Raw genomic sequence first — 21,500 nt, 5'->3', positions numbered from 1 at the left:
CCTTATTTGGAGGGTTTTTGAGGGGAAGGAGGAAGAGAAAAGTGGGAGAGAGTGGAGAGTAAGAGAGACAGTAACGTGCTCAAGAGAGAACACGAGCTTCTCCAAGGGCGGAGAGAGCCCCTACACACACCCCAGCATTAGACAGGAGGGCATGAAAGTCCACATCTCCAGAGGAGAGATGCGGGTGACACATGTGCTCAGGCACCACATGTGCTCGGCCACGTGGGCGCAAGCAGCACCCGGGCCCGGGCAGCATCTGCGCGCCCTTCCTTTGTTTAAGGTGGCTTTTATTTGTATGTATTTATTTATTTATTTTTGCTTTTTGGGTCACACCCAGCGATGCACAGGAGTTACTCCTGGTTCATGCACTCAGGAATGACTCCTGGTGGCGCTTGGGGGACCATATGGGATGCTGGGAATTGAACTTAGATCGGCTGCGTGCAAGGCAAACGCCCCACCCGCTGTGCTACTGCTCCAGCCCCTCAAGGTGGCTTTTATAGGCTCTTTGCGGGTTGTCTTATTCCGGGAAGTTCTGGAGTCTTCTCGGGGCTGAATCACTAAAGTCAGTTGGATTAAAGGAGCTCGAGAGGGGGCTGGAGCGATAGCACAGCAGCAGGGCGTTTGCCTTGCACGCAGCCAACATGGATTAAAGGAGAGGTCTGAGAATTTCCAAGAACTTCTTCATGGGGAGGGGTCCAACCTCCCCTGGGGCGGCTGGAGGTCTTATCAGGTCTGTTTTCTGTATCCACAGGGAATCAATCTTAGGATTTTCCTCCCAGAAGTTCTGTGGCCAAGGCCCTTCCCTGTCCAGTGGGACGTGGGCCTCCCCTACACACGCAGACCACACGGCACAGCTGGGCATGCCCTGGCCCTGGGCACTGAATTTTAGGGTTTATTATAGCACAGCGGTAGGGCGTTTGCCTTGCGCGCGGCCGACCCGACTGACCCGGGTTCAACTCCTCCGCCCCTCTCGGAGAGCCCGGCAAGCTCCCGAGAGGATCCTGCCCGCACGGCAGAGCCTGGCAAGCTCCCCGTGGCATATCCGATGTGCCAAATACAGTAACAACAAGTCTCACGATGGAGACGTTACTGGGCCCGCTCGAGCAAATTGATGAACTATGGGAGGAGAGTGACAGAGTGACAGAGCACTGTCAGTGCAGCAGCGGTGCTGGGGGACCCACACGGTGCCAGGGGTCCAAACTGGGTCTGGCTGTACCCTAAGGCGAGTGCTTTAAGCCCTCGGTGTCTCTCCAGCCCTCACACTAAATTTTAAACACGTTTCAAGGGAATCTGTTAAGAGGGGCCGGGCAGACGGTACAGGTGGCCACGGGGACACCTGCCCTGCACGCCGCTGATGCAGGTTTGATCCCAGCACTGTTCAGGGTCCCCCAGCCCCGCCAGGTGTGCTCCCTGAGCACAGAGTCAGGGACGAGCCCTGAGCACTGCCAGGTGTGGCCCCCAAACAAAGACTGAGAAAGCAAATCTATTATGGAGGAAAGAAGGACCCCCGGGGGGACAGGGCAGCCCTGGTGAAGAGAGCACAGGCTGTGGTTGTTATTCTGACACTGTCGCTTTTATTGTTGCTACCGTTGCTGTTATGGCCACGGTTTGGGCCATCTGGGTGCTGCCGGGGCCCGGGGGCAGGCGGCAAGGGCAGGACCCTCTCCTCGCGGACCCTCTCTGGAGTTCGTGCCCACAGACAGGCCTCCCCGGGGCCCAGCCAGCAGAAGCCCCGTGGCACGACTGTTCGTTCAGCCGGAGGCGCTGAGACAAGGGACGCGAGAGAAATTATGGTTCATGGAGGGTCCGGGTTCGCGCAGACACTGTGACAAAGGCAGAGAGCCCCGAAATCTCCTTTTATTACCATCTACTGTTCATACCTCCAGTCTAAAGGGCTCAATACAGTGAGGTCATCGACAAAAGAGATACAGGAAGAAGAAACAAAGCCAAAAGCTTCTCTGCATCACCGTGTCACTGTCATCCCGTTGTTCATTGATTTACTCAAGCGGGCGCCAGTAATGTCTCCATTAGTCTCAGCCCTGAGATTTTATTTTATTTATTTATTTATTTATTTATTTATTTTTGGCTTTTTTGGGTCACACCCGGCGATGCACAGGGGTTCCTCCTGGCTCTGCACTCAGGAATTACCCCTGGCGGTGCTCAGGGGACCCTATGGGATGCTGGGAATCGAACTTGGGTCGGCCGCGTGCAAGGCAAATGCCCTACCCGCTGTGCTATTGCTCCAGCCCCCATCAGCCCTGAGATTTTATTTATTTATTTATTTATTTATTTGCTTTTTGGGTGACACCCAGCAATGCACAGGGATTATTCCTGGCTCTGCATTCAGGAATTACTCCTGGCGGTGCTCAGGGGACCCTATGGGATGCTGGGAATCCAACCTGGGTCGGCCTTGTGCAAGGCAAACGCCCTCCCCGCTGTGCTATCGCTCCAGCCCCCATCAGCCCTGAGATTTTAGCAGCCTCTCCTGACTCGTCTTTCCCAACGCTGCTGTATTGGAGAATCTTTCGGGGTCAGGGGAATGAGGCCTGTTATTGTTGTTGTTTTTGGCATATCGAATACGCCACGGGTAGCTTGTCAGGCTCTGTAGTGTGGGCGGGATACTCTTGGTAGCTCTCCGAGAGGCATATATGTATGTTTATATATATATATATATATTTCCCTCTATGATTTGTTGCCTACTGTCTGAACCCCATCAAATATGGTGTGGTAATTATAGAAAATGGGTAGGGAGTGTCTTATGATGTGTCTGCATACTAAAAACAAACAGACTAAGTACCTAGGACCTGCGTACTGAGAACAAACAGGCTAAGTACCAAGGATTTGCATACTGAAAACAAACAGGCTAAGGAGGCACCTGGGATCTGTGAGAAAAAGAAGACTGACAATTTCAGTATACTGAAATTTTTGAAATGATTTACTAAGGCAGCTTAAAAAAAAAGAGATGTTCAGGGTCTGGAGTGATCGCACAGCGGGTAGGGCGTTTGCCTTGCACACGAGAAACCCGGGTTCGATTCCCCGCATCCCACATGGTCCCCTGAGCACTGTCAGGAGTGATCCCTGAGTGCAGAGCCAGGAGGAGCCCCGAACATTGTCCGGTGTGACCCAAACACAACACCAAAAATCACACACACAGGGGCTGGAATGATAGCACAGCGGGGAGGGCGTTTGCCTTGCACACGGCTGACCAGGTTCGATTCCCAGCGTCCCATAGGGTCCCCCGAGCACCACCAGGAGTAATTTCTGAGTGCAGAGCCAGGAGAAACCCCTGTGCATCGCCAGGTGTGACCCAAAAAGCAAAAATAAATAAATAAGAAATAAGAAAAAAAAGAAAAAGAGGTTCAGCCTCATCCAAACCAGTCAGGACACACGAGAAATCTCGCCCGTTTTCATGGGTTCTGTGTTCGCGCCCGTGTGCGGTGCCGTCGACACAGGCTCATCCTGATGGCTCAGTCCAGCCCCACTGAGCCCGAGACCCACGCCTGCCCGATGCCCCCTCACCCCGGAACACAGGAGCCGGTTGGCCACCGGCTGGGGTCACTCACCCGGGGAGGACAGGATTCCGAGACGAGTTGGGAAGCCGGGCAGAGTCGAGGACTGGCCTGCCAGGTCCCCCTGCCCGGGCTGCCCCAGGCCCAGTGACCGTTGTGCAGTGGGGGACGTAAGGGGGGCCGGGGACAGCCCTGGTGGCAGTGGCCAGGCAGGCTGGCGCCGGGGACAACAACACCCAGAACAGAGAAGTTTTTTCGGTCACAAAACCCACTGTTCGAGAAAGCCCAGCCTCAGGCTAGTGTGGCGTGTCACTGGCTCAGCTGGGGACACTTTTGCCAGGAGGCCAGGAAGTGTCCCGGAACTGGCTGGTGGGAAGCTTGATTAGGGGGACTGGGCCAGAGTTGAAGCTTGCTCTGTGTGTGTGTGTGTGTGTGTGTGTGTGTGTGTGTGTGTGTGTGATAGAGAAGGTACCACCATGAGAATGACACGGTGGTAGCTGGAGATAATCACTCTGGACAAGAACTGTGTGTCGAACGGAGGTAAAGGAACAAACATGATAACCTTTCAGTGCCTATATTGCAAACCGTAGTGCCCAAAAGGAGCGAGAGAGGGAGGGGGGAGAGAGAGAGAGAGAGGAGAGAAAGGGAACGAGAGGGAGAGGAAGAGAGAGGGACAAGGGCTGGAGCACAGTGGGCAAGGTGTTTGCCTTCCACACGGCCGACCTGGGTTCGATTCCCAGCATTCCTTATGGTTCCCCGAGCACTGCCAGGAGTAGTTCCTGAGTGCACGAGCCAGGAGTAACCCCTGTGCTTTGCTGGGTGTGACCCAAAAAGAAAAAAGCAAACAAACAAACAAAAAAAGAGAGTGGAAGAGAGGGATAGGAAGAGAGTGAGAGGGAGAGAGAGGGAGAGGGGAAGAGGGAGAGAGGGAGAGAGAAGCGTCCCCATAGAGGCGGGTTGGCACTGGCGTGGAGAGTGCCCTGGAGGTGCTGGGCACGGGGCTGAGCCCAGTCAGGACCGGCTCTGTGCCTGCCTCATGTGGCTCACGTAAGGGGCAGCAGCGTGGCTTGGCTGGGTCCGAGGGACACAGGCCGGCTGCCTGGTCCTGGCCTGGAGCGGGCGGGAGGCGGCCGGGGCTGGCCGTGCCGGGATTTGCTTGGGTTCTGTTGTGACTGTGTTTCACGCCCCAGTGGGCAGGTTCCGGCACAGGACCCGCTGGCGGGAACCACTCCTTCCAGGAAGGTGGCCGGCCTGACGCCCGTCACGGCCACTGCCCCGACCTCTGCTCCCCGCCACCTCCCGCTGGCCCCTGGTTCCCGCTCGGCTTCTAGCTTTCAAGAAGGGGTCCCTTGAGTTCTGGGGGCAGTGTCCCACCCCCACTGACTGGGAGAGGCAGCTCGCCCCAACAGCCCCCCTTCTCCCGGCTGCCCTTCTCGGCTGCCTAGAGTTGCCAGGTGTGAGTGCCTTTAGGCCAGCTCAGGCCAGAGCCAGAGCCGGGGTCCGTCCGACCCGAGACCCCCTCCTAGAGCCAGGGTCCATCTGACTGGGACCCCCATCCAGAGTGGGGGCTGTCCAACCTGGGACCCCCCACCCAGAGCCAGGGTCCATCTGACCTGGGACCCCCACCCAGAGTCGGGGTCTGTCCAACCTGGGACCCCCACCCAGAGCTGGGATCCGTCCGACCCAGGTCCCCGTTTTCAGCAATGCCGTCAGAGGTGAGGGCTCTGGCGTCTGCCACAGGTTCAGGCCAGCAGGAGCCTGGGAAGGGAGATGCTTCGCCAACTCCACACGTGCACAGCACACACCCCCCACAGAACACCTCCACATATGCACACGCATCATGCACGCACACACACGCACACACCACAGAACACCCCCCACATGCTCACATGCCACATGTGTACACATGCGCACACGTGCACACACGCACACACACGCACACACCACAGAACACCCCCTACATGCTCACATGTGTACACATGCACACACACGCACGCACACGCACACACACGCACACTCGCGCACACGCACACACACACGTGCTTCTGGTGGAAGGCGGCAGGGCCCAGACGAAGAGGGCCAAGGCCTCCAGGCCTGGGGGCACAGCCCGAGGGCGACCCCCAGGCAGGGCCAGGCTCCGGGCCAGGCGGGCACGAGTGTGGTCTTGAGCCTTCGGCTCTGCACTTTCACCTTCAGAACCTTCTAGAGGCGAGGCCTCTTGGCAGCGAAAGCAGCGGTGACTGCAGGGTGTCGGGGTCACCGTCTGACCGCAGAGAGGAAGCGGTGACAGGACGCTCTCCCACTCAGCGGGCGCACGGCTGTCTGCCCAGAGGTGCCCTGCGTGAGAGACAGAAGGCACTGCCCCCTGCCTGCCAACGCCCTCTGTCCCCTGCCCGCTGCCGCCTGGCTCTGCCCAGCCCCGTTGGTGAGTGCTGAGGGCCAGGACGGGACGAGGCCCCGGAGGACTCGGCCTGGCTTGGACCCGTGAGGTTCTGCCCGCGGGGCCGAGCCACGGACAGTGGGGGGGCGTTTGCCCGGCATGCAGCCGGCGCGATCCCCGAGTGCAGGGCCAGGGAGCCCCAGCACCGCCGCACGTGGCCCAGAGACAAAACAAACAAAACATGGTCGTCCCGAATCTAAGTAATCCCGAGTCGAGTGCAGTTAAACACCCAGAGTCAGCACTGGCCCCCCCACCCCACCCCACGGCGTCTGGGAAATGCGGAGAGCGGATTCCCACGGATTCCCGCCGTCAGCGGCGGGAATCAGCAGGAGAGACTTCAGCGTCCAGAATCAGATCTACTGCGGAGCACTGTCCCTGCTCACCTACACCTGCCCGGCCCTGCTCACCCGCCCCTGCCCGGCCCTGCTCACCCACTCCTGCCTGGACCTGCTCACCCACCCCTGCCTGTCCCTGGGCACCCACCCCTTCCTGGCCCTGCTCACCCTCCCCTGCCCTGCCCTGCCCTGCTCACTCACCCCTGCCCGGCCCTGCTCACCCACCCCGGCCTGGCCCTGGACCCTCCTCACCCACCCCTGCTGGTCCTGGCCTCTCTCTCCTCACTTCCCCCTGTCGAGGGGCCAGCCCACACAGCCCTAATCTCTCCTCGCCTGCACCGTTTCCTGCCGTCACGGGGCGTTTGTTTCGATATCGCCTCACACACACACACACACACACACACACACACACACACACGGTCTTGCTTATCAGCACCCTCCTCGGAGCAGCTGAGCAGCGGGGACAGTGTGACAGGCGCGGGTCAGTGTGTGAGCAGAGGAGCACGAGTGGCAGTGTGCGTGGCTCACATGCATGCAGGGCACGACCTTTGCTCCCGGCACCTGCGTGTGCGTGTGTCTGCATCAAGGGCAGGGCACACACGGGCACACTCCTCTCTCACGTGCCCGGGTGTGTGGCTGTGCGGCTGCAGGCACGTGCACTAGATTCACTTGTGTGTGAGACACGGTTTCCACTCTATGCACACTGGCGTGGGCCGGCATCCCACCAGGCATGCGGCAGCACTCACGTGGGCGGGTGGCCGGGTGGCTCGTGGCTATCTGGACGCAGGACCGTCTCGCTCTTGACTGATTTCAATGACCCCAACGGCCTCTGCACAGAGCCAGTGTCTTCCCACGCGTGGCACAGTCCGGCTTGGGGGCCTTACCGCAGGGGCGTCTTCCGGGGGCAACCGGCCGTCTGGTGTTTGCCCCCGGCCGCCAGGAGCCCGTTTGTGGCCGGCCTGGACGCCGAGCGCCTGCTCTGTGGAACGACTTGCAGTGGCCGCTGAAGTGGGCAGCGGTGTGCGGAGCCGGACCCCGTGTGCAGACCCCGTGAGCGCCCTTGGGGGTGCCTCGGGATGGGAAGCCGTGCGCCGACCCTCCCCCACGCCGCGGACACCTGCTGGGCCTGCTCTCAGGTGGTGCCTGTCCACTGGGCGGTGCTGGGCGCCTGCCTCCTCGTCCACATGCCCACTGAGCCCTGCTCTGCGCCTCAACACCAGAGACCGTTTCTGGAGCTGGGGCTCCCCCAGCAGTGCTCAGGAACGTTGGCGCAGGGCTCACAGGCACTGCCCTGCCCCAGGGACACACCCAGTGCCAGGCCACGAGGAGGGGCCACTCACCCCCGCCCGGCCAGACTCAGGGTCCCTGACATGCCATGGCTCCCCCGTCCGTGGGGCCTCGTTGGTGCGTGTGGGCTTGGACGCATGTCCCGTGGACGTGTGGCCAGTGGCCGTGTGGACGCATGGGCGGTGGAAGCATTTGGCTGTGGTCACCTCATGGGGAGACCGGGACTGGCAGTCTCCGCCCACGCTGGCCGGGGCGCATCCCCCCTGCTTGTCCTTGGGTGGGATGACTCCAAACACTGCCAGGCCACAGAGGCAAGGACAGCCACCGTGAGCAGCGGGGCCACGGCTCAGCACAAGGGCAGAGAAGGACGGAGGGAGGCTGGAGGCAGGGTGGACAGGGAAGGAGGGACAGTGGGCGGATGGCCGGAAGGGAGGGTGGACAGGGGACAGTGCGTGGTGTGGGGGCAGGGCTGGTCGGTGGGTGGTGGCCGGATGCCTGATGAAGTGCGAGGGCCTGTGGGTGACAGGGCGTGGCAGAGGGTGCAAAGAGGGGTGATGGGTGACGGGTGTGGGACGGGTGGCTGCCGGGGCTGACAGCGGGAGGAAGCGGGTAGGCCACAGGGCCGGGTGGGGTCGGCAGATGTGCGCAGAGGGGGGATGACGCACGACCAGGACACACACACGGGTGTGTGGTGCCGCAAGCTGTCAGGAGCGGCTCTCCGGACACTCGAGGTGAGGTTTGCCCCGGTGGCGAGGGCCCAGGCGGGGGGACTGAGCCCGCCTCGCCGCGGGGACCTGGGCAGAGCCGACAACGCACGAGGGATGCCCGCGGGGCCGCACCAGGCAGCCAGGAAGGCTCTCGGGCCACAGGGACACAGAGCTCGGCCTGTTCACACACTCACACACACTCACACACACCCACACACACTCAGAGACACACTCACACACATGCGCACCCAGACACATACACTCACACACATACATACACACACACTCAGACACATACACTGAAACACATATGCTCACACACATGCACACTCAGACATACACACACTCACACACGCATACCCCAGCACGTACACACACATACACTTACACTCACACATGCACACTCACATGCACTCATGCACACTCAGGCACATACACTCTCACACAATCCACACACTCTCACACACATACTTTCACACAGTACTCACACACTCAGACACATACACACATTCTCACACACTCACATTCATGTGCACATTCGCATGTCCACACTCACGTACACTCAATTCACACACTCTCACACATTCACACCCTCTCATGTCACACTCTCGTAAGTCTCACACTCACTCACACGCTCTCACACGCACACTCATAACACTCACACACTCATACGCACACTCACACACATTGTTACATACACACCCACACCCATGCCCGCACATATACACACATTCATAAACTCGACACTCACACCCTCGCACAACTCTTTTTTTCTAATAAGTGGCTTATTTATTTGTTTTGCTTTTGGGTCATAGCCGGCCTTGCTCAGGAGTTGCTCAGGAATTCAGTCCTGGCGGTGCTCAGGGACCATAGGGGATGCTGGGGATCGAACTCGAGTTGGCCGCATGCAGAGCGACACCCTCCTCTCCGTGCGGTTGCTCCAGCCCACTCGCACAACTCGTCCACACACACTTACAAACTCACATGCACGCCCTCACATGTTCATACAGGCGCCTCACACGTTGACACACATCCAACACACCCATACACACATTCTCATACACACTCCCAGTCGTTCACACACACTCACACACCCACACACTCACGTTTATATTCTCACACACACTCGTACCCTCACATGCATTCACAGGCCCATGTACACGTTCTCACACACTTACACATCATCACACACTCCTAGTCACTCGCACTCACCCCCTCATAGCACACTCACACTCACACTCACACACTCACACTCATGCCGCACTTCCACACACGCGCGTGGGATCAGGGTGAGGGGGAGCCGCTGGGCAGGAGCCCCCAGGGTCGGGGATTCGCCGAAGGGAGCGGGCCGGTGGGAGCGTGGAGGGAGGGTGGGCGCCACTGGCCACAGGCCTGTCCGGGAGGGGGCGTCGGGCGCCTGTGGGCGGCAGAGCCCGAGGTCAGGCCAGCAGGGGGAGCCTGGAGCCCGGCTATGCGGCCGCCGCCTCCCTCTGCCTGCAGGACCCGCACTCGCGGACGCCCACCACCAGCCCGCGCCCGGAGGGGCCGCGTGTCCTCCTGTCCCCCAGACTCACGCCTGGGGGGGGGCAGTGTCACATGACCCCTCTGCTGCCCACACGGGACCCACGGGACTCACGGAACCACACGGGACCCACATGGGACCACGGGACCCACACAGGACTCACACGGGACCTTCTGCTGCCCACACGGGACCCACGGGACCCACACGGGACCCTCTTCCGCCTGCACGGGACCCACAGGACACAGACGGGACCCACAGGACCCACACGGGACCCACATGGGACCTTCTGCTGCCCACACGGGACCCACGGGACACAGATAGGCCCCACAGGACCCACATGGGACCCACAGGACCCACATGGGACACACATGGGACCTTCTGCTGCCCACACGGGACCCACGGGACACAGATAGGCCCCACAGGACCCACACGGGACCCACAGGACCCACACGGGACCCACATGGGACCTTCTGCTGCCCTCACAGGACCCACGGGACACAGATAGGCCCCACAGGACCCACATGGGACCCACACGGGACCCACGGGATCCAGACAGGACCCACGGGACCCACACGGGACCTTCTGCTGCCCACACAGGACCCACGGGACCCACACTGGATGCTCTGCTGCCCGCATGGGACCCACGGGACACAGACGGGACCCATGGGACCCACACGGGACCCACGGGACCCACACGGGACCCACATGGGACCTTCTGCTGCCCACACGGGACCCACAGGACTCACGGAACCACACAGGACCCACATGGGACCATGGGACCCACACGGGACTCACACGGGACCTTCTGCTGCCCACACGGGACCCACGGGACCCACACGGGACCCTCTTCTGCCTGCACAGGACCCACAGGACACAGACGGGACCCACAGGACCCACACGGGATCCTCTTCCGCCTCCATGGGACCCACGAGATCCACACAGGACCCACATGGGACCCTCTGCTGCCCGCACGGGACCCATGGGACACAGGTAGGCCCCACATGACCCACATGGGACCCACACGAGACCCACGGGATCCAGACAGGACCCACGGGACCCACACGGGACCTTCTGCTGCCCACACGGGACCCACGGGACCCACACGAGACCCTCTTCCGGCTGCACAGGACCCACGAGATCCACACGGGACCCACACAGAACCCTCTGCTGCCTGCATGGGAACCACGGGCCTCTCTGCTGCTGGCATGGGACACATGGGACCCCTTTGCCACCCACACGGGGCACATGACCCCTCTGCTGCCCGCAATGCACAGGCCCCCGCCGCTGGGCTCTCGGGGGCTCTTGCTTCTCCCGGGCCTGGCAGCCAGGACGCCCCCACACTCCTCAGGCCTCCATGTGAGGCAGCCACAGCCCCAAACGTCCCCCTCCACAGCCCCCAGCCCCAGCCCTCCACAGCCCCTTGGCCACTTGCAGCCTTGGGGCCCGCCAGAGCCGGGCAGGGACGAGGGCGTGAGTGGGGACAGGCAGCGTCGGGAGTGGGGAAAGGGGGTCCCGGAGGCAGAGCAGGGGTTGGGAGACGCTCCCAAGGCAGCGAGACCCCACACAGGCCGTATGGCTCGGCCGCCGCCCGAACACCCCCAGGCCCCGTCATCCCGACACCCCCCGCGGCCCCTAGCCCTCGCTCCGGTCCAGCGGGGGGCTCCCCGACTTCTGGACGGGCTCCCTGACCCCCCAATGCGCAGGAGCCGGCAGGGCCGTGCCGCCCCCCGCGCCCCCTCCGGCGGTGGCCGGACTGGAATGTGCGGTGGGCGGCTTGGGTGGGGGCTGTGGGCCCAGGGCCCCTCTCCCCGCCCCCGGCCCCGGCGGCCGGAGCCCAGAGCCGGGTTTGCGTTGGCCCCCGGCCAAACCCCGGAATGTGCTGCTGGCAGGGCCGCAGCTGTTTCTGGACCGGGCCACAAAGCCTCTGTGTGCACGGGGCCCGCGGGCGGACAGACGCACGGATGGACGGACGGGCGCTGAGAGCCGCCCTGGCGCGGCCCGGCTCCGGGAGACGTGGCCGACGTGCCGGGGCTCAGGAGGGGCTGTGTCCTGCCCGGGACGCCGGCCACAGGCGCTGGCCCCCCCAACGCCAGCCATGCCTGACCCCCGAGGCAGGCACGGGGACACCCGCGCCCCAGGAAGGGCCAGAGCGTGGCTCCGGGCGGCCACAGCGGGAGCGGGGACAGGTCTGACCCGAATCCCAGCCCCAGCGGGGTGGACCCCGCGTCCTAGGCGGAGGGGACCCCGGGGCTGGCAGAGAGACGCAGAGTCTGGCCCCGGGGCGCCCCGTTCCTGGCCATCGAGTCGTGGTGTCTGTGCTCGACCCCCAAGCCCGGGGCCGAGCCCCCTGAGCTGGGCCTGAGCAGGACGCATCTGGGAGACTGTGAACCCCGTTCCCTGGGGCACGGGGTGCAGGGCTGGGACCCCGGGCAGGGGGCCACAGGCTCAGGGCCCTCAGCGGCCTTGGGGCTGGTCGGTGGGGAGGGGAGGCAGGACACAGGAGCGGCCTGTCTGGGGGAACACAGGCCGCGTAGCCACACCTGGACCCCTGACCGACGAGCTGGCCTGGCGGAGACCCCCCGGCCCCCGAGAGCAGCCACAGACAGGCCGGAGCCTACAGAGCACAGGGGGCGTCCAAACCACAGGAACGGGCTGGCTGCAGGCTGAGACGTGCGAGCCGTGTTCCGACGCGGGCGGGCCCAGGGCCAGGCAGGGCCGGCGAGGGGCCGGGGGGTGTGGGGACACGCAGGCAGAGCGGGGCTGTGGGGGCGCCCGAGGAGGGTGAGCCAACAGGGACCCCGGCCCAAGGGGGGCATTAGCCCTGACTGCTACAGGGTCCCCAAAGCGCTGGGAGCTGGCTCAGGGGGACGCCACGTGGAGTTTGGGGCAGCCCCTCGGTGGGTGAGCGACCGCCCACGGCCCTGCCGGTCCCGGCCATGCGCTGCAGACCCTCAGGAGAGGGGAGTGTGGTCCTGAGGGACGCCGGACACTGAGGCGGGGGTTCAGGGTCTCGGGGGGCTCCGGACGGGCCGTGCTGCCCAGGGCTGGGCCCCTGAGCCATGAGGGTGGTAAGTGGGCAGAGGGGCCCCATCCCGGGGGTGCACTGAGTGGGGGCCCGGCAAGGCGGGTGCGGCGCACACCTGCCGTCTCGGGTGCGGGGGGCTGCCGGTCACGGCCCCCGAGGCGCCATGGACTGGCCTTCCCGGCAGGAGGCAGGAGCAGCGGGCGCCCTGCCAGGGCCTCCACGTGGCCCCCGCCCGGCCCCGGCCCTCTCTGTTTGGTTTTCCGCGGCCCTGGAACCTCAGACGCCCGTCTGGCCCGGGGTGGGGGGTCCGGATGCCGAGACGCACAAAGACCTACAGTGTGGGCGGGGGGCGGCGCGGCCGAGCTCCCGGAGACAGCCCTCGCCTGTGCCTCCCCACGGCCCTGCGCCCGGAGGACGGCGGGGGCGCCAGGCCGGGGGGAGCTGCCCCCTGCCCCGTGCCCAGAACCTGGGACCAGTCTGGGGCACACACGCACACACACGTTCTCACACGCCAGCCACACACGCGTGTGCAACAGGCACGCTTCTGTGCATTCGGTCACACGCACCCAAGTCACAGGCACACACGCACACTTACCTACCTACAGTCACACATACACACAAGCCACACGCATGTGCACACACTTATCTGCAGATGGCCGCTCACGCTTACATGCACACACAAGTCACACACGGACACACACACTTATTTTCATGCAGTCACACACACGTTCGCATGACACCTTTTCACAAGCACATACTGCCACACGCACACACCGACACACACACACGCAGATGCTCAGACACGCAGTCACACGCATTTTCACAACCACACGAATCACGTGTGCGTACATGCATGCTTCCGTGCACGTCCACGCACACGCGCACATTCAGTGCTCATGACGGTGCCCACACATGTGCGTGACCACACGTGTTTGCCCGCTCGACCCCCTGCAGCAGCCCTGTGGGCACAACCCCCGAGGCCGCAGCGTGGTCCCCAAAGTGGGGAGGCTCCGAGCATGGGTGTGTGGGGACCCAGGCCCCGACGGCCAGCCTGCCAGGGCTGCGGCGGGCGCCCCCGGCAGGTCCTCCAGTCCAGCCTGGTGTCCACCCCTCTCCACCGACAGCAACCGGCAGGGAAGCCGGTCCCTCGTCAGGGGCCTCAGCTCCCGGAGGTGGACACGGGTCAGAGCCCGGCACTTCCTGCCTGAGATGTGGGCAGGGGTCCCTCCTCGGGGCAGCCCTGAGGGCCGGGGGGGCAGCTGCCGCCTCCCCGCCGGCGCCTCCGCCGCGTCCACGGGGCTCACTGCGCCACCTGGTGGCCAAGCGCCGCCAGCCTTTAGCACCAGGGGAGCCCGGAGGTCCTGACGGACCAGGCACTTCCCAGGCCCGCAGGGCCCCCTCGGAGCGCCTGGCCCGTGTTCCCGTGCTGGAACCTTCTCTCCAGGGCCACCAGGAGTCCTGGTCTCTGCTGGCCAAGAGCCGCTGCCGTGCCGCTGCCACCCAAACGCTGTGAACCACGGCTGCCAGCGGGCCGGGAGCCACCCAGCACCTGGACACGGGCACGGCATACACGCACACAAACCTGTACGCACACGTATACACACACGTAGGCATGCACACGTGTCCACACACACAAGGCACACATCCATACATGCACACACACAACACGTGCGCCCACATGCACACACGCACACACATACGCCTATGCACAAGTATCCATGCACACGTACACACATACGTGTATAGGCACACGCGACACACACATACACACGCACACACACACGCAGACCCAGTATGCTTGTGCCTGTGCACAGGCACACACATGCACACATGTGAACATGCACACACTCACCACTCAAGGCACACACACACGCGTACACATGCCCACACGGCGACCCGGGCGTGGGTGTCTCTGGGGACGTGAGTTGGGCCCTGTGCTCGGGGGACCCGCGAGCCCTGAGCTGTGCCATGACCTCAGGAGGACGACGGGTCCCCGACCAGGACGCAGCCGACCCCAGGGTGCCGTCCGGTGCTGACACCCCGGGGTGAGGCCTCCCCTGTCGGCCCTGGGGGTGCCGGGCTCTGCGGGGACCCACCCGATCACGGCTCTCGGCCCAGCCTGGCCTGACCCTGGCCCCGCTCGGAACAGCCTGCCCGACAGAGGGGAGTCTGGGCAGGTGGGGCGGGGGGCTGCACCCCGCGGCGGCTGAGTGGGAAGGCAGGTCTGGGCAGTGCGGCTGAGGCGGCTGAGGAATGTTCCAGAGGCACGCCCTGCCCCCCTGCCCCCGCCTCACCCTCCTCCAGGCGCTGCTGGCTACGTGCCGGGTCAGGAACACACCTCAGGCCTGGGCTTGCTCAGACCTGCCCCACCCACCCGAAGCCCCCCGACGACCCCCGCCGGGCCCTGACCCCCACCCGCCCCTCGTGGGCTCCGGTGCGGGTTCCAGACTTTGACTAGAGACTCACAGGAGACGCTGGGGCCAGGGAGAGACCCCCAGAAGGACCCTCGGCAGGGGGGAGGGTTTCCTGGAGGAGGCAGCCCTGCCGCAGCTGGGGCCCAGGCACCTGAGTGACCCTTTGCCCCAGGCCCTGCCCCTGTGAATCGTGGGGGGTGCCGGGCCCTGGGGGTCAGCATCTGCCCAGCACCCCGGCCGTGCTGCCTCCCGGACCCCGATTTCTGCCTCCCCACAGAGAAGCCTGGATGGTGGGGCTCAGGCCCAGGCTGGGCCGGGTAGTGGGGCCAGCAGGGCCTGCCGTGGGCGGGAGGGAGGGGATTCTTGGCAGGGCGCCGGGGTCTCTGCGGCCCGGAACCCCGCGTCCAGCCCTGGCCCCAGCATCTGGCCCTGGAGTGGGGGTGCAGGGTCCCGGGTTCCAGACCAGCGTGTCTGCAGGCAGGCAGAGGCAGGGGTCCCGCAGGACTGGCTACCAGCACAGGGACCCGCAGACCCCCGGGTTCAGTGCGGGGAGCCAGAGGGGGCCTGGGGGCCGTGCCGGGACTGAGCTGGGGCTGGGGGTTGTGCCGGGGGTCTGCTGGGCTCGGTCTAGCTGCTGGAGTGCTGGGCTGTGGGGACCCGGCGGGGCGGCCAGCAGGGGGCAGTGTGTCCCTTCGCGTGGCCGTGGCTGGGGCCGGCCGCATGCCTGCGCGGGGCGGGGGCCTCCTTGGGGGACGCGGGCGGAGGGGCTGCCCGGAGCTGCTCCCACCGCCCAGGACAAAGGCGGGTGGGGGAGGGCCGCGGGCTGCAGGGCCGCTGTTCCCCCCCAAGGTCACGGCTGGTCCGGGGGAGCCTCCCAGAGCCCAGACCCAGGGGCTGGGGTGGGGGCGGCTGGAGAGGGGGTCCTGGGCGCCCTCGGGAGAGCGGGCGGCCGGCAGGAAGCCTGGACCCCGCGGCCCCTTCCCGCGCTGTTTCCTGTCGGAAAGCCCAGGGCCCGGGAGAGGCCCAGTTCCGGGCGGGCTGACCCCGAGCAGGGGTGGGGGGCCCTAGGGGGACATCCTGGGGGGGAGTGGACATACGGGGGGGTTTCAGGATGGGGGACAGGCTTGGGGGGGGGGACAGGCTGGGGGGGACAAGCTGCCCAGGCCACCACCCCCCCGCGGAAGGCCCAGCTGTCGCTCCTTGAGGAGCTGGGGTGCGTCAGGAGCCCTAAATAGAGCCGGGCCTGCAGACCTGGGGCACGTGGCGGTGGCAGGTGCCGCGCCCACTGCCCGGAGCCCTCTTATACCCCTGCCCCGGCCCCGCCGGCACTCGCCGCTACTGACCGCCTGTGCCCACTGTCCACCCACCGTCCACCCGCAGACCCCGGTGAGGCGCCCAGACCTGCGCGCCCGCCGGGAGAGACGACTCGGCTGCCCTGGACCCTGGGGGGCTCTGAGGGACCCAACTCGGGGAACCGCTGGGGAAGACGGGGATGGCAGGGCTGAGACCACCCCTGCCCGGCCGGGCCGCTGGGACAGCTCAGGAGCACTGTCCCTCCCCGCCAGCCCTCTCCCCTCTCTCCCCTTCCCTTCCCTTCCCTTCCCTTCCCTTCCCTTCCCTTCCCTTCCCTTCCCTTCCCTTCCCTTCCCTTCCCTTCCCGCCCTCCCTGCCACCCCTCTCCTCTCACTTCCCCTCCCCTCCCCCTCCTCCCCTCCCTCCCCCCTCCCTCGCCCTCCCCCTTCCCCTCCCCTGTCCTCCCCCTCCCTTCTCCTCTTCCTTCCCTCCCCCCTCCCCTCCCCCTCTCTCTGCTCCCTTCCTCCTCTGGGGGTCTGAAGGATGGGGGGAGGCCAACCCCAGACCCCTCTGCTCTCTCATGCCCCGATTCTGTCCCCACAGGCTCGAAGCCAAACCCCGAGACTCAGGATGGGAGAGTAAGTAGACCCCGGCCTGGCACCCCTCGCCCCGCGGCCCTGGGGCGGGGGCTTCTGCGTCCCTGGCCCGACCCCCTCCCCACGCCGTCCCCCCGGACGTGGACCTGACCCCTCTCTTCCCCCAACAGTGAGGAGGTGAGTCCTGCCCGGGCGCCCGGAGGTCAGAGGTCAAGCTTCCCGCCGAGGAGCTCCGCGGGCCTCCTGCCCACCCTCAGTCGACTCCCCCTGCACGGTGGCCCCGGGGAGGGCGGCGGGTGGGCCGTGGGGTGCCGCGGGGCGCGGGGGCCACCCTGACTCTGTCCTTCTGCCCCCCAGAAACGCAACCGGGCCATCACGGCCCGCAGGCAGCACCTGAAGGTAGGCGGGGTGCGGGCGGGGGGCGTGCGGGTCCGCGGGGGGGGGGCGCGGGCGAGGCTGAGACCCCCGCCCCGCCCCGCAGAGTGTCATGCTGCAGATCGCGGCCACCGAGCTGGAGAAGGAGGAGAGCCGGAAGCAGTCGGAGAAGGAGAACTACATGGCCGAGCACTGCCCGCCCCTGCACATCCCCGGGTCCATGAGCGAAGTGCAGGTGCGCCCGCGGGGGCCAAGGGGCGGCGGGCGGGCGGGCGGGCGGGGGTCTCAGGGAGGCCGACAGACCGTGCGGCTCGCCCCCAGGAGCTCTGCAAGCAGCTGCACGCCAAGATCGATGAGGCTGAGGAGGAGAAGTACGACATGGAGGTCAAGGTTCAGAAGAGCACCAAGGAGGTGAGGGGGCCCGGAGGTGCCGGGGGGCCCAGGAGGGGGTGAGGGTCCGGGAGGTGATGGGGCGGCCAGGGAGGTGAGGGCCTGGGAGGTGAGGGGGCCCAGGAGGTGATGAGAAGCCCGGGAGGCCAGCAGGGCCCAGGAGGTGACGAGGGTCCGGGAGGCGATCAGGGCCCAGGAGGTGATGGGGGACTCAGGAGGTGACGGGGGGACCCAGGAGGTGGTGAGGGGGCCCAGGAGGTGGTGAGAAGCCCGGGAGGCGATCCGGGCCCAGGAGGCGATGGGGGACCCAGGAGGCGATGAGGGCCCGGGGGCGAGGGGCCCAGACCCGACGCGGCCCCTGCGTCCCCAGCTGGAGGACATGAACCAGAAGCTCTTCGACCTGCGGGGCAAGTTCAAGCGCCCCCCGCTGCGGCGTGTGCGCATGTCGGCCGACGCCATGCTCAAGGCCCTGCTGGGCTCCAAGCACAAGGTGTGCATGGACCTGCGGGCCAACCTGAAGCAGGTCAAGAAGGAGGACACCGAGAAGGTGGGCCGCGCCCCCCCCCGCCCGCCCGCCCCTCCCCCGCTCCCCCGCCCCTGCCTGGCCCACCCACCCACCCACCCACCGCCCTGCGCCCCCAGGAGCGGGACCTGCGCGACGTGGGTGACTGGCGGAAGAACATCGAGGAGAAGTCGGGCATGGAGGGCCGCAAGAAGATGTTCGAGTCCGAGTCCTAGGCCCCTGGCGGACCCCCCGCGCCCCGCGCCCGGCCCGCCCGTCACTAAAGCGTTGCAACCCCTTGTCCGCCTGTGTTCTTGCTGCCGCGTGCCCAGGGTGGGGGGGGTGGCCCAAGGGTCAGGGGCTCGGCCGGGCCCAGAGAGGCCAGTGCGGGATCGTGGGCAGCGGGGCCCCCGCCCAGGAGGGAGCGCCAAGGTCCCGCGCACAGCAGGGCCGCAAGGCCACGCCGGCAGCGGCTGACGGATGTGCTGACGTTGACGAGGCCCCCAAGGCCTCTGGGAGGCAGAAGGGGCGTCCGGCCCTGTTTGATCCTGCCTCGGGCTCAGCCCGGAGGGCAGCTGCCGGCCTTGAGCTGGCGTCAGTGGCTCCTTGGGGCCCCCACCCTGGAGCCGGAGACCCTGCAGGCCCCCCTGGCCCACACAGGGCCCCGCCCGAGCCTCAGGGTGCCCGAGTGCAGAATCTGGCGGGAAGACCGGGAGCAGGAGGGGGCCGTGGGGAGGGTCAGGGTGACCAAGGACCTCAGAAACTGGACCTGTCCCCGGGGAAGAGACTCCAGAATTCCAGGAGGGCCCCAGGCAGAGGCCCTGGGGGGGTTCTGAGGCCACACAGGTTCGGGGCGGGCAATGAATCGATGAGTGCTGGGCGCACAGTCCATGAGGGATGGGGATGGAGTGCGTGTGAGCCCGGAGCTCAGCTCTGTCAGAGAAGCGAACTAGTGAGTGTGTGAGGCGTGTGTGAGAGCGTGTGAGTGCGTACACTAAGTGTGGGTGTGAGCATGGGAGTGTGTGTGAGTGTGAGAAGGGCCTAAGTATGTGAGTGAGGCGCAAACACGTGACTGCAAGGGGGCGCGTTTTTGAGGAGCGTGTGAGCGTGCGAGTGAATGAGGAGTGAGTGTGCGAGTGTGAGAAGTGTCAGTGCAAATGAGTGTGCGAGTGGAGGCGTGCATGAGTGTGTGGATGTGTGTGCGTGTGAGTGTGTGAGGAGCATGAGTGAGTGTGTGTGAGTGGTGAGGAATGTGAGTGTGTGAGTGTGTGAGGAGTGTCAGTGAACAGCGGTGTGTAGCGTGCGAGTGAGTGACTGCACACAAGTGCGTGGCGTCCTACCCACCGAGTGTGTGAGCCAAGCCCACCTCAGTCGGGCCGGCATGGGGGTCCCTGGCTCTGGGCTTTGGCATGTGCGTGTAGACCCGGGGCTGCGGGAGGGATGGCGAGTGTCGGGGACAGGGAGGGGCCCTCCAGGACTTGGGGGGGGATGGGTGCCCAGGGCCGCCAGGAGGAAGGGGCCAGCACAGGGCGTGTGGGGCTGGGGGAAGCCGGCCCCAAGGGGCAGTGGGTGTGGGAGCAGGAGGGAGCCCTCGAGAGGGGCCCCTCAGAAAGACCCTAGGGTGACACCCAGGAGGGCCGCGAGAGGCCTGCCCAGCATGGGGGAGGCGCGTCGTGTGCACGGAAGGTTCTGGAACCAGGTTCTGGGGAGCAAAGGAGGTGTGGGTGGAGGGCGAAGGGCAGACGTGGGCCGACTCTGCCCGGGCACAGCCTGACCTGCATCCGTGTGTGGGCTTCTGGAAGCGGCCAACAAATGGATGCCCGCACCAGCCACGCACAGCTCCGGGAAGACAGTCTCACACAGAGACAGTCACACAGAGACTGTCACACACAAAGACAGTCACACAGTCACACAGAGTCACACAGAGACAGCCACACAGAGACAATCACACAGTCTCACACAGAGACAGTCACACAGTCTCACACAGACAGTCTTACACAGAGACAGCCACACAGACAGTCTCACAGAGACAGTCACACAAAGACTGTCACATACAGAGACAGTCACACAGTCACACAGAGTCACATAGAGACAGTCACACAGTCTCACACAGAGACAGTCACACAGTCTCACACAGAGACAGTTTCACACAGAGACAGTCACACACAGTCACACAGACAGTCTTACACAGAGACAGTCACACAGAGACAGCCACACAGTCACACAGAGACAGCCACACAGACAGTCTCACAGAGACAGTCTCACACAGAGACAGTCACACAAAGACTGTCACATACAGAGACAGTCACACAGTCACACAGTCTCACACAGAGACAGTCACACAGTCTCACACAGAGACAGTCTCACACAGAGATAGTCACACAAAGACTGTCACATACAGAGACAGTCACACAGTCACAGAGACAGTCACACAGAGTCACACAGAGACAGTCACACAGAGTCTGTCACACACAGTCACACAGTCACACAGAAACAGTCACACAGACAGTCATACCCACAGAATCACACAGAGACAGTCACACAGTATCACACTGACAGAGTCACACAGAGAGAGTCATACAGAGTCACACAGTCTCACACAGAAACAGTCACACAGAGTCACACAGACAGAGTCGCATAGAGACAGTCACACAGTCACACAGAGAGTGTTACACACAGAGACAGTCACACAGACAGAGTCACACAGAGTCACAGAGAGTCACAGAGAGACGGTGACAGACGGGACCACAGAGACAGCCGCACACAGAGACCAGTGTCCCAGGCAGTCCTGGCCTTGGCTGACCAGGCTGGACACACGCTTTAGGTCAGTGTCACAGTGCCCCCCGGGAGAAGGCAGGGCAGGGCAGGCAGGGCCCGGGCGGGCTCTTCCAGCCTTCTGCATTCCGGTGGGCTGCGGGGTCTCGATCTGCCAGACCCCAGTGTGAGGAGCCGCGGGGAGTCTCCGTGTGTCCAGCCTGGGCGGGCTGTCACCTCCACTGGTCCCTCTGTGCGGGTCCTGTCGAACCCTCCCTCACAGGGCCCGGGGGTTGGGGACAGCTCGTGCTCCTAGTCACCTCGTCCGAGGGGGGCGAGGGTGGGAACGGG

At 64.6% G+C, this 21,500-nt stretch overlaps 1 protein-coding gene across 1 annotated transcript; it reads left to right on the top strand.

Moving 5' to 3' along the window:
- The first annotated feature begins 17,450 nt into the window (after window positions 1-17,450).
- TNNI2 (troponin I2, fast skeletal type) lies at window positions 17,451-18,670 on the top strand. Its single transcript, XM_056131888.1, has 5 exons — window positions 17,451-17,527; window positions 17,610-17,738; window positions 17,825-17,914; window positions 18,264-18,440; window positions 18,536-18,670. The coding sequence occupies exons 2-5, from the start codon at window positions 17,616-17,618 to the stop codon at window positions 18,629-18,631; spliced, it is 486 nt and encodes a 161-aa protein (XP_055987863.1). The 5' UTR covers window positions 17,451-17,527; window positions 17,610-17,615; the 3' UTR covers window positions 18,632-18,670.
- The last annotated feature ends 2,830 nt before the right edge of the window (window positions 18,671-21,500 follow it).

The sequence above is a fragment of the Sorex fumeus genome, unplaced genomic scaffold, assembly GCF_029834395.1.
Source record: "Sorex fumeus unplaced genomic scaffold, SorFum_2.1 ptg000093l, whole genome shotgun sequence".
Taxonomy (NCBI): domain Eukaryota; kingdom Metazoa; phylum Chordata; class Mammalia; order Eulipotyphla; family Soricidae; genus Sorex; species Sorex fumeus.
Note: the sequence above shows the minus strand (reverse complement) of the source record. Positions and strands in the feature narration are given on the sequence as shown.

Excerpts from the sequence above, each read along its gene's own strand:
- TNNI2 (XM_056131888.1), top strand. The coding sequence starts at position 17,616 with ATGCTGCAGATCGCGGCCACCGAGCTGGAGAAGGAGGAGAGCCGGAAG. Across the intron at positions 17,739-17,824 it reads GGTCCATGAGCGAAGTGCAG|GAGCTCTGCAAGCAGCTGCA; the intron begins GTGCGCCCGCGG and ends GCTCGCCCCCAG. Across the intron at positions 18,441-18,535 it reads AGAAGGAGGACACCGAGAAG|GAGCGGGACCTGCGCGACGT; the intron begins GTGGGCCGCGCC and ends CTGCGCCCCCAG.